A 12,452-nucleotide genomic window follows, 5' to 3' on the forward strand; every position below is an offset into this window, starting at 1 on the left:
GCGCTCTGTTGCAGGCAGCGTTCCAATTTGGGACAGTTCGACTCCTTACCAGTTCGATTCTGTCCGCGTTCTGTTCTGGTACGTGTGCGAAAAAAGGACTGTTCTGAATTGAATCAGTTCGATTTTAGGTCTGTTCGAATTTGAAAACGTTCGAATTCGTCGTACCCCCGTCCTTTCGAAGTTAAAGTCGGATTCAGGGATCCTTTAAATATGTACACTGATTTATCCGCTCGAGGTGCAAATCGGAGTTTTTGTCATGCGGCTTAATACAGTACTCTTTCATGATACTTTCACGAACTTTCTTTCTTGAAATTTCAATACAGTATTTACGCTTGTTGAAGCTTTGATTCCCGAAAAGTAAGAAAACATTGATTTAGTACGAAAACTTCATGAAATCGGGAGTGGGAATAGAGAAAATCTGCAATACGTCGTATCTGTTTATAAACATGTTCAGGAGAAAACTAGGTGACAGTTGCGCTTTGCCGATTTCGGTCGCAAAAGATCTTCACAGATGAAAACCAAGAAAAAAGCGTAGAAGAGTTTTATCATCTCCGAAAAAGTTCGAAATTTCAATTTGAAAAAAAGCAGTGGAATAGAAAATGCATGCGAAACATAAATTTATTTCAAGCAAATCGATGCATGTAGAGCCACTGGTTTGTGTGGTCCAACGAATTTCTCTTCAGCAACCAGACCGTAATACAAACCGGAAGCACAGAACGAATCCTGAAAAATGTTAAAGGGGGACTCCGACCAAAAATTTTTATTGCCTTAAAATGTTTCAAAAAATATGTATTTTCCTAATATTATTGAGAAAAAATTCAAAAAAAAAATCTTAAATCCCCAAAAAACGGCGTTGAAAAAAAAGATTTAGATTCCCGCGCAGTGAGAAACCTAGGCCACGGCATCATAGCGCCTTTCTTACATCGAAAATTTTCCGGTTTTTTTCGGTTTTCATGTCCGGCAGGTAAAAAACGTAAAAAACCACTGTCGGGCACTTGAAAAAACGGCTGTCAGGCGCCGTGGCCTAGGTTTCTCACTGCGCGGGAATTCAAATCCTCGTCCCTCCTAGCAACTTTTTTTTGAAACATTTTCGCTTTTAACGGCATTTTTCGGGGATTTCGGGTTTTTTTCGAATTTTTTCGCTATAATATTGGGAAAATAGACAACTTTTCGAACATTTTGATGCAATAAACATTTTTGGTCGGAGTCCCTTTAAATTTAGAGATTCAAGAAAATCAACTTACATGTCTGAAAAGATCGTTCATCTTGTCATTGTACAAAATTCTATCACTCCACGCGGGACACAGAGTTCTCTGGAACTCTTCCTTTCCTTTCTCGTTGAGCTCATAGTGACGAGATGGCTGGAACAATAGACTTACTTGAAGATACTTTATAACAAAAATCTCACTTGGAAGAAGCACGTCTCCTCTTTCAGATTTCCTTTAATGCGACATCAGCCAACTCTCCGTTATATCTCTTCACCATTTGGCCTCTTCCCAAACGGAAGAACCAATCGTGGATCGAATGAAGATCGAATCGAGTTCTCTCCACAGTTGTTGTTCTTCTTCCATGACGATCCACATGTTCAATTGATTCCACATTTCCATCTTCGTCTTTCTTAGCGACAGTTTGTACCAACTGAGTCTTGGCAAGATAGTTGAGTAGATCAGTCTCATGAAGCTGAGAATTGAAAGACCCAGCGACTAGGATAGCATCGTTACGAAGACCTTCGTCATCCAATCTGTTTTGAAAAAAAACGGGTTTCCAAACTTGATAATTTGGGACTTACTCTTTCAAAAGCATCTCGATTTGATCTTCTCTTTTAGCTGCGGCTTTTGTGAGTGAGGCATTCTTTGTGGCAATCTCATTCACATCTTCGAAAGGAACAGAATGAAGATTCAGATTCACAAACGTCACTTCTTTTCCGTGGATGCGGAAGCGAGCAAGCAAAAATCCAGTTCGCTGGTTAGCCAAGTCTCGAGTTCCATCGTCATTCTAAAGTTACAAAATCGATTTTGCATCGAAGTCAAAAAAAAACTTACATAGAAATCTTTTCTGAAAGTGTAACTTTGTCCAAATGTGTTCTGAATAAATCCGTCACACTCCTTCACACCTGAAAATTTAATATTTTTGGAAGTGGATCAAAATAGGACACTTGCCAATGGAATGTTGATGTCCAGTGCGGAGGTTTATATATCCAGTTGAAGAGAATCTATTATAGTACTGAACATCTGAATGGTTCTTGAATAGGTATAAATTTCCGAGACCCTGAAAACCAAATTGAAAAACAGAATTTCTTTTTTTCAAAACTCACAGTTAACTTTGTATCAAAGAAGGCGAAAGAACTGTCAAAAGCACGATAGATTTCTGGATTGTCAGTGATGCTGAAATCACGTAACGTTAAAAACTCCACTGAATCCTTCTTACCATCCACAAATGACTCTTGCAGCGTAATCTGGATTCTCTGCCGAATGAAGTCCTTGTACGTGGACAACAGCAAACTCGCATTTTTGCTCATAGATTTCTTTGGCAACTTCAGAACACCAGGCTCGGATCAGATCATCGTCAGTGCCAATTCTAGAGATATCTCCAGTGATAGCCACTTGTTTAATATATTCAGGCATTCTGAAAAACTCAATATGAAAAGGATAAAAGTTAGAAGGCAATGAAAGAGTATTTGGTTCAATTTAGGACTCGTTATATAGTCAGTTCCTGAAACCACGCCCAGAACCGTTCAAAATGGTAAACCGAATACATCCGACCTTTTTTTGCAGAAATTGTCTCTTGTTCTGGGAAAACTCAAAAGTTTTCAATTTTCAATTTAAAACCTCGAGAAAAACCAGTATTTTCCTTTTATGAGACGATGAAATGTGAGAGTTGGAAACTAATAGAAACCCCAATAATGGGAACTTTCAGGGTGTGGTTGGGGATCGGACGGTTGAGAAGGAATTGGGAGATAAAAGGTTCGGAAGTTTAAAAATGCCTATTTCAAATCATCGGGTGACTTTTCTAGCAATGGAGAAAATAACTTTTCAGAAAAAACCGTTTCGAATGAATCTCAATGACGCTTTATATCATATAAAATGTTCTTGAGAGTCTTAAGAACAGAGTAAACTATAAAAGATGCAGAACACTGAAAAAAAACAGAACAAGACAGAGAGAATTGGTGGTTTTGAATGGGGGTAACCCGATGACTGTATGTCTCCGTGTCTATTTACAAAAGACACTTTTTTCTTCAGTTTTTCTTCTTTTTTATTCTCTATCTCTAATTCTACGAACATTGCGCGGGCGGGTAGAAAAAGGAAGGAAGACGGAAACGCCCAATCTCTGATTGTCGTATTCTCATAAACTATTTCCCAATTACCGTTCTTATATGTTTCGTAATCTCTTTGCCTCTGAGGTCCTCTGTGATATTGTCATGTCTATTAAAACTTTACCATGAGAAGAAGAAAAAAAGAAAGAGAAGGAGATGATGACAAATTTGGAAGGAGACGTTATAAAAATGATTCCCCAGAAGACTACTACCACACCCAGAAATATGAGCGAAGCAAGAAAAATACAACTTTGAACATCTAATCGTTTTGGTCAGTGACATTGAAGGCCATCTGGGAATCCGGAATTTTTTAACTGCATAAATTATTGGAATAAAGAAACGATTCCCAAACGCACTCAGGACCCCTAGCTTTGGCCAATTCCATCTTGTTTCCTATAAGAGATATGAAAATTTTATCAACTGATAAACTGTTGTTCATATTATGATGAACGTTTTGTTAATTGATTAGTTTTTGATATCTTTCCCAGGAACAGATATAAATTAACTCAAAGTTGAATGTAAACCCTCTAAATGAAGATCAACCTATACTTGCACTTTGAGCTCAACCATCTCGGTTCCTATGAGAGGTAACAAAAATTTGTGAACCGATAAAATGTTGGCGATATTATGGGAAACATTTTATCAGTTGACAGATTTTTGATTTCTCTCATAAAAACCGAGATAATCGAGCTCAAAGTGCAAGTATAGGGTGCCTTTCTATTAGAGTGTTTACGATATATCATTACTCACAATTTGAACTAAAGTTTATATTTATAGACACATTTTGAAATTCTCTACTCTAATTCTACTCTTCTATTTCCATCAAAATTGAAACCAGTCCGATTATCTTCTCCTACATTCAATTCAACAAAAACATGAAAAAAAACTACAAAATTTCGAAAATAAGTGCAAGACAAAAGGAAACCAATCATCGAATAGTTAACTGTCTCTTTTTAAAAAAAGCTAAAATCTGTGGGAGTAGTTGTGTGTGTATTTTAGTAATGTTTACAAATGTGATTAAAATTGGGAGAATCTCCCGAGAATTTCTCAACTTTTGACTCCTCCATGATGTCCTATTTTTCTTTGTCAAATAATTTAGTGCTCTTGGGAAAATATGTGATGAGGAAAGTTTGAAAAAATAGATGTTGGATGATAGTAATTCAAGATTTGAAGGGCTGAAGAAATACTAATTGTGTTACAAAACTTTCAAACCTCCAAACCCTGTAATTTCACATTGACCATAAAACCTGTAACAGAAGGGCCCATAATTTTAACTTTCAGCCATGTTATCTCGGCTCCACTCAAAGATATAAAAAAGTTGTCAACCCATAAAATGTTGATATTAATATCAGATGTGTTTTGATAGTTGACACATCTTCAATATCTTGCATAGGAATTTAGATAATTGAGCCCAATTTGACAGAGTGTCCCTTCTATTACAGGTTTTACGATATGTTCCTGTCTACCTTGTCATGTCAAATGCCATATAAAATGCGTATTGGGATGCACTCACCGTTTGGCCCACCATCACCTGTGGCCTGGAAATATAAAGGTCTGAAGACGTGCTCGTCCTGATACAGTACCTCTGCGGACCGCGGTTTTGCGCGGCAACGATGATTCGAATCTCCCTCTCCTCCTCGTTTCCTACATTCCGTTGCCTACCTATTGATTGCTCATCCAATCGAAAACCGAAAGAAAAATGGAAAATACTTCTAGCCTCGCTAAAGTCATTGAAATGTGCTTTCCCGAGTGCCAGGAATCATCCATTTACTACCCCATTCTTATGTCTCTACTGCAGAAAAAGAGCAAAATGGGGCCAGGACCATTGCTGGCAATCACATCCAAACATTTCATGGATGCAGCATTGGAAGATCCTGTTATTGAGGAGCAGGTTGCAGAACTTCTCCATCGTGGTAAGTTATAATGTTTTCTCAACTTCAACAATCTTTTCTTCTTTCAGAGACGTTCGAATTCGAATGCCTTTACGTATTCGGGGAGCATCGGCGATTGTTCAACATCGCCTTCAGTAGCAACTTCCCGTTGCCTACTGAAACTTTTTCAATTGAAATAAGAATCACAAAGTGTCTCTTATACGTTGAAGGAGTTTTAGTGGCATCGATGAAGCTGTCTATTGATGATAGCGAGGCGTTGTTCTACGCCAAGACAGCGATACAGAACGGATTCGAAAAGTTTCGACTGTTCGTGAGAGGTAAGTTTTTATTAATTCTATATCTAGATTCATAATTCTTATTTCCAGGTCATCCCATGAAAGGAGAGTTCCGAGAGGAAATTCTGTACGATTTCCGCAGAAAACTCGGACAAGCGGCATCACCGACGCCGGGACACTTCTCGAGGGACGCGTACGGATGCACAGAGATGCCCCTCGGGAAGGATGGAGGACTCCAGATGGTTTTTACAAGGAATCCCGGTGCAACGAGGGATTAATTCGAGATCTCGGTAGATAAGATAAATAGTTTTTTTTGTAATTTGTTTGCCATATACTGTTATCGGTTTAATTGTTTGATCATTTATTTCGTTGTGTTGTGATATTTATTTGTTAAAAAATTCTGGGTTTTTCCTAAAGTTTGCTCCATCAATTCTAATATACAAATTTCTTTTTTTTGGTCTACATGTTTTCCAACCCAAAAATACTATTGATAATGCCAAAAACATTACAAGAAGACTAAACAAAAAATTATGCGATTCTTCGAATTCCTCATTGATCGGTAAAGACTTCATATTTCGAGTTTTTGAAGTGTTCCTCTGCTTCTCCTTGGACACGGCTTGGTCGTATTCATTCATGTCTTTCAGCCAGTAATCCATAAACTTCTTCTCAAACCCAGTTTTCATTTGGGGTCTCAATCCAGTTTTCTCATCCCAATTCACGTCAAAATAGCTCGAGGTTTTCAAATCGGTCATCTCAAAACCTAATCCCGGATTTCCATACTTTGCAAAATTCATAAACATGTCTCTATACACTTCCTTCAAATGAATCTCGTTTTCATCTTCTTCAAATGGATGTAAGCCCATCAAATAGTAAAGATCACCAACGTGTAGAGAGTGTTTTGGGTAACTGAATTCGTAGAGATACGTCTGAAAGTTTTAGGAAGCGAGTTGCCTTTACTTTTTCGTTTATTTACCGGAATATATTTCTCCAGGAGCTTATTAATTCTGAGTTTAGTTGAGACCATCATTGTGATAGTTTCGTCCGAATGATTGTTGCGTTCTAAAAACAAATATTCAGTAAATACATCTTTATACAATAGGCATACCAAAAATTCCATTTTTCAAATCTCGTCTATACTTTGCTTCACACTCGTCTGGATTCTCAAAACCTATCAGTTCTGCTACTGGAACAGCGAACTGCTCATCATCCATCTCGAATGCAGTACATCCCGTTAGCATGGGAATCATTTTCGGAGAATCCATGAACTCAGAAAACTTTCCCTTTTCGAACATAGGCTCTCTTTGAACGGTTCCTTCATACAAAGGATATCCTTGCTCTTCCAGAAATCGTTGTATTCTGAAAACAATTTGTTTGACTGGATATTTTTAAACTAGGTCACCTCAATAATTCTTGTCCACTTTTCTTCTGTAAACAGTTCATCGTGAATCTATCCTGTTTACTTCTTGACATTTTTTCTGACATTCCAACAGGAACCAAGCAATTCGCATGTTCAGCAAAAGTCCTGGTTCTATTTATCATTAACTCCAACTCCAAAAAGTTTTGCTGTGCTGACATCACAATTGTCTTTTGGAATAAACTGGAAAAGTTTGACTGAAACAGGAAAAGTGTAATTTTGAATACAACCTCAAATCCTGATTGATTCTTTGACTAAAGTTCATCATGGTAACTATTGCACCGCCATACGAGTGTCCGAAGAGAGTCACTTTCTTACTGTTCCCTCCGAAATTTCGAATTTCAGACTTTACAAAATGGAGAGACTTCAGAATATCTAAATCTCAATATTCAGATTTTACAGAAGCAGTTGCAGCTAACCATAAAATGCCAAATTCGTTGGCGCAATACTTTGGTCTGCAACTATAAAATGCGAAAATATTCCGAGTCGAAACGCTGGTATAACAAGAATAACATCTGAAAAGGGTTACTTTCTTTGAAATGGAAAAAAAAAACTTGTTATTACCATTTGAGACGAATGATTCCATAAGAAAAGTTTCATTGAACATAACAGCAGAGTTGTATAGAATGTCACCACCGTGTATGTAGACGACGACAGCGCAATCTTTGGATTTCTAAAGTTTCCTGAATTTTTGTAGAAAACATTGGAAATCTAACCAAACATTTATTGGAAGTGAATATATTCATATGGAGGCAATCTTCATCTATCCATTTTTGAGGGCTTTTTGATACAGTTGAATTCGACATGCATGCAGGTCCAAATTCTGAATACCTACCGTAAAAATAGTAATATAAGGGCTCCCTACGAGTTTACTTTGAGTCAATTTATATATTATAAGTCCCTAACAAAGATGTTGAAAAGTAGTCAATTGACAAATTGTTCATCATAATATCATCAACATTTTATCAGCTGATACATTCTTGATATCTTGCATAGCAGCCAAGCGAAATAGACTCAAACTTGACGTTGTGGGGGCCCTTCTATTACAGGTATCTATTACAAAATATTTTGAAAAAAATTTCACCTGTTGCATTTCTGACTTTTGTCCATTTCTCGGGATTTTCTGGTCTCTGAAATCTCAATTTTCCAATTGGAGGTTTCGCATATGGAACATGTTTGAATGAATGGTATCCTTCAATCTGTTTTCCATTCAGTTTTCCGTATGAGGTGGTTACAATAATAGATGTTGAAACTTGGAGGAAGGACAGAGAAAATACGATTTTTAGAAATTCAAACAACATGATTATACTTTCAAATTGTTCACAGAAAGTCGATGATAACTGATAAACATTTTACAGATAACATGTACAAAATGTAAAAGAGGGAAGGTAGATAAAAACACAAAATGGGAAGCAGAAATATATTTTTTAAAAAACAACTCATTTTTTGGAAAATGAATAATTTAATAAACAATTATATTTGGGTCAGTATCTTTGAAATCATTAAAATTGCCTCCTTCAATTAGGATATACTTACTTCTGTTTGTACAATGTTTTTGGAATAAACAAAGTAGTAAAAATGCTAAAGAAAAAGTTAAAATCATAAAGAAAAAATACAGGGATCGATCCGCAACCGCAGAATTTACTTCGAACGTAGAGAAACCTAGATTCCGAGTCTTCGACGATTTTCTTCGTTTTTCATCGCTGATTTTTCTATCGTACTCCCTCATATCCTTCAACCAATAATCCATTATCTGAAAAGAAACCTACTCAAAAGTTCTCGAAAGCTAGTATACATTTTTTTCAAAGTCCGTATTCATATGTGGGCGTACCCCACTCGTTTCATTCCAATTCACTTCGAAGTAACTTGAATTCTTTGGATTGGAGGCTTCGAATCCCATACCAGGATTCCCAAATTTTGCAAAATCAGTAACCATGGTCTGATAGACTTTCTCCAAATGTTTTTCATTTTCATCCTTTTCGAATGGATGTAATCCTAGAATGTAGTAAAGGTCGTTAACATGGAATGAGTGTTTTGGGTACTTGAATTCGTAGAGATAGGTCTGAAAATTATAAATTCCTGGTATCTAGTAATTCAAAATACCGGATTTCCTTTTTCCAAGAATCTATCAACTCGAAGTTTGGTTGAGACCATAATCCCAACAGTTTCATCCGTATGATTATCGCGACCTGGAATATTTTAAAGATGTTCAGGATTCATTATTCTCTTACCAAATATTCCGCTTTCCACATCTTCTCGGTATTTCTCATCACACTCGTTGATATTTTCAACACCGGCTAAATGAGCCAAATCCCAATTGCCTGGTTTATTATCAAACTCATATCCCGTACATCCGGTTAATATTGGAGTTTTCACTGGAGAATCGAAAAAATCGGATGGTATTTTCCCCGGAAATAGAGGTTTGCGTAGAGCAACATTTCCATAGGGAGGATAGCCAGCTTCTTCCAGAAATCTTTGAATTCTGAATAGGGACAAATAAAGTAGTGAAGAATTAAGAATTTCAACTGCACCTCAATAGTTCGAATCCACTCTTTCCTTGTAAGCATTTCATTGTATAGACATCTTCTTGGTCCCGAGTCATATTAACTGGAGCCGAGCAATTCGCATATTCCGCAAAACGTTTGGTTTTCTCAATTTGAAAAGCCAAGGTATCGAATTCTTCTTGTGAGGACATCACTATGATTTGTTGGAATAAACTGGAATATACATCGGGACTTCAAGAATTCAGTTTAAATTCAGTTCCGTTTACCTTAAATCCTGATTTACTACCGGACTGAATGCTAACATAGTTATCATCGATCCTCCATAAGAGTGTCCGAAAAGTGAAATATTTTTGTTGCTTCCTCCAAAATTGTTAATCTCGAACCTCACAAATTCCAGTGATTGAAGAATATCTAAACTTCGAATTAATTATTTTCTCTCTTTTGCGGGCTTTACCATAGAACGCCAAATTTGTTGGGGAAATAACTTGATTCTCGACAACATAATGAGAGAAGATGCCAAGACGAAAAGCTGGGATTACCAAGATTACATCTGGAATGCCATTCATTTATTAACAGATTCCAAATTAGTAGAACCTTTTTCCACAAATGAGTTGAGCAAGTAAGTATCATTGAATGCCACTGCAGAACCGTACAGAATATCTCCTCCATGGATGCAAACAACCACAGCACAATCTTTGGACCTCTATGCATGTAATCATTGTTTTTCATTAATAATTGCAGCTCACCAAACATTTACTGGAAGTGAAGACATTCACATGAAGACAATCTTCATCTACCCATTTTTGAGGGCTTTTTGAAACTGTCGAATTCGACATACACGCTGGTCCATATTCTAGAAAATTTCTTTTTGACAAAACAATTCAATAAAGAATCTCACCTGTCGCATCCCAAATTCCGTCCCATTTCTCAACAGCCTCCGGTTTCTGGAATCTCAATTCTCCAAGTGGTGGTTTGGCAAATGGAATTTTTTTGAACAAGTGATAATCTCCAACTTCTTTTCCCTTCAATTTACCGGAAGAAGTGGAAATTATTATAGATGCAGAATATCGTATTAAAGTCAGGAAGAATATAATCTGACACAAATAGATTTCCATGTCTAACCTATATTTGATTCATCATTGACGTGGCATGTATAATAAACTGATAAGACAGATAGGTCAACGAGAAAGTCCACAAGAACTGTTATGTGTGTTTTGCTATCAACACGAAAAACGACCTGGTACACAATTCTAATGGTGTTATTCATGAATATCAAAAAAAGCCACACAGGCAAAGCGATAGATGGCAAATGAAGAGGCGCGGGCGGGCCGCTGACGGCTTGTCGGCGTCCATTTTGATAGAAAAGAACAACGATGAAGAGCTTCATATCGTATTTGCTCTAAAGAAAATAACCATATGCTGGCACTGTGAGCTAAATTATCTTGGTTTCTGCAAGAGATACAAACAATTTGGGGTGAATTCAAATACACCCCCACCAATTCAAATATAGACCCCCATCTTTGCGTGGTTTGTGGTGTGCGCACCAACCAATTCAAATATAGCCCCCCCCCCCCCCCACTTTTGCGTGGTTTGTGGTGTACGAAGGGTACCGTACCTTTCATGATGCAAATTTTGAGCAACTCATTTTCATTTTTTTTTTCTTTTTTTTTCTGGGATTTGTCCTATTTTTACCATGTTTTGTTGTTTTTAGAAAACGAACTTCAATATGAAGTTTTCTGACTTAAAATCCCTATCGGATGTGATGACGGCTCTTCCCGATGAAAAGTCGGCTGCGAATCTTCTGTTCAATGAAGGGTTGATTAAGAACAACGTCAACTGCTCAAAATGCGGAAATCCAATGCAGTTAAGAAGTCGAGCAAATGGATATGAAGTGAGCCCGTCTCAAAAAGAAATTAATTGGTTTATTTTGATTTTTAGTGGAGGTGCAGAAGTTCCAAGAGCAAAGATTGCTCCAGTGAAAGTATTCGTCACGGATCATTCTTCGCGAGAACCAAATTGACGCTCTTACAGGCAATAAAAGTTATTGTTCTTTGGAAACAAAAAAACTCTGCAAAGCAGATTTCGAAAGAAGTTGGAATATCAGAACAGACTGTTTGTGATTGGCGAAACTTCTTGAGAGAAATTTGCACTTCGATCGAGCTCTCGTATGGAAAGCTTGGGGGTAATAAGAATATTGTGGAGATCGATGAAACCAACCTACATTCGAAAAAATATGGAATCGGGAAAGGGTCACCAGATGACTGGGCCCTGGAGGTAACCATGTTCCTTTCAATTTTAAATCATAATTGAATTTAGGTATCGATCGTACCACTGGAAGAGTAGCAAAAATTCTTGTCCCACTACTGCAAGCATCCGTCGATAAAAACTCGATCGTCTACAGCGATGAGAGGAAGAGTTACTCGCAATTAAAGCACTACTTCAGCGAACATTGCACTGTTTGCCACAAAATACAGTTTGTCAAGTAAGTTTTTGCTTGAAATGTGTGCAGTACCAATTCATTTTAGTATCGTTGGATCGCGTCGCGTGTGCACCAATGGCGTAGAAGCCATGGGGAGCCGGCTAAAAGCACCGTTCAAATCCGGGAAGGGGACAAGGCAAACACTCTTGGACAGCTACATATCTGAGTTTTTTGTTCGTGAGAACGAAAAGGACGACTTTTTCAGCAAGGTTTTGGACGAGATGAAATCTAAAGTTATTTAATCCACTTTTCTGCATTTGTTCTCATGTTTCTGTTCTGATGTTTCTGTTCTGATGTTTGGATCTCTATTAAAGTTTTTGTTTTTTGAGCCAATAAAGTTATTTTTCAAGTTTTTGATTTGTTTATAGAAATTTGTGTCACTTTTCAATCATATCATATCTAATAAGAACTATCAAAATTGAAACATTCTAAAATTCAGGCTTAGGCCAAAAAAATGGTGGGGAGCTATTTTTGAATTGGTGGGGTCTAAAATTGAATGGGTGGGGGTCTATTTTTGAATAGGTGGGGATCATATTTGAATAAAGTGGGGGGGGGGGGCTCAGATAAGGTTCCCG

The 12,452-nt window shown here is 37.3% G+C and overlaps 4 protein-coding genes across 4 annotated transcripts; 2 read left to right on the forward strand and 2 right to left on the reverse strand.

The window, feature by feature from the left end:
* Nucleotides 1-618: 618 nt before the first annotated feature.
* Nucleotides 619-2,624, reverse strand: CBG05397 (the record flags this gene model as incomplete). The annotated part of the gene is made up of 8 exons (XM_045235427.1): nt 619-723; nt 1,245-1,361; nt 1,453-1,741; nt 1,790-1,995; nt 2,043-2,113; nt 2,154-2,268; nt 2,315-2,384; nt 2,428-2,624. The coding sequence occupies 8 exons, from the start codon at nt 2,622-2,624 to the stop codon at nt 619-621; spliced, it is 1,170 nt and encodes a 389-aa protein (XP_045092926.1).
* Nucleotides 2,625-5,096: 2,472 nt separating this feature from the next.
* CBG26372 lies at nt 5,097-5,758 on the forward strand (the record flags this gene model as incomplete). The annotated part of the gene is made up of 3 exons (XM_045235428.1): nt 5,097-5,226; nt 5,274-5,522; nt 5,571-5,758. 3 exons carry the CDS (start codon nt 5,097-5,099, stop codon nt 5,756-5,758), a joined length of 567 nt encoding a protein of 188 aa, XP_045098436.1.
* Nucleotides 5,759-5,863: 105 nt separating this feature from the next.
* Nucleotides 5,864-10,513, reverse strand: CBG05395 (the record flags this gene model as incomplete). Its single annotated transcript, XM_045235429.1, has 19 exons — nt 5,864-6,406; nt 6,454-6,539; nt 6,586-6,836; nt 6,880-7,077; nt 7,122-7,269; nt 7,314-7,409; nt 7,459-7,567; nt 7,611-7,717; nt 7,979-8,234; nt 8,366-8,647; nt 8,726-8,956; nt 8,998-9,083; nt 9,126-9,376; nt 9,426-9,611; nt 9,665-9,809; nt 9,853-9,948; nt 9,993-10,101; nt 10,145-10,251; nt 10,297-10,513. 19 exons carry the CDS (start codon nt 10,511-10,513, stop codon nt 5,864-5,866), a joined length of 3,504 nt encoding a protein of 1,167 aa, XP_045092925.1.
* A 611-nt stretch (nt 10,514-11,124) lies between these two features.
* Nucleotides 11,125-12,119, forward strand: CBG26371 (the record flags this gene model as incomplete). The annotated part of the gene is made up of 4 exons (XM_045235430.1): nt 11,125-11,289; nt 11,337-11,580; nt 11,715-11,880; nt 11,924-12,119. The coding sequence occupies 4 exons, from the start codon at nt 11,125-11,127 to the stop codon at nt 12,117-12,119; spliced, it is 771 nt and encodes a 256-aa protein (XP_045098435.1).
* Nucleotides 12,120-12,452: the final 333 nt, after the last annotated feature.

Source organism: Caenorhabditis briggsae, assembly GCF_000004555.2.
Source record: "Caenorhabditis briggsae complete genome, chrIV, whole genome shotgun sequence".
NCBI lineage: Eukaryota > Metazoa > Nematoda > Chromadorea > Rhabditida > Rhabditidae > Caenorhabditis > Caenorhabditis briggsae.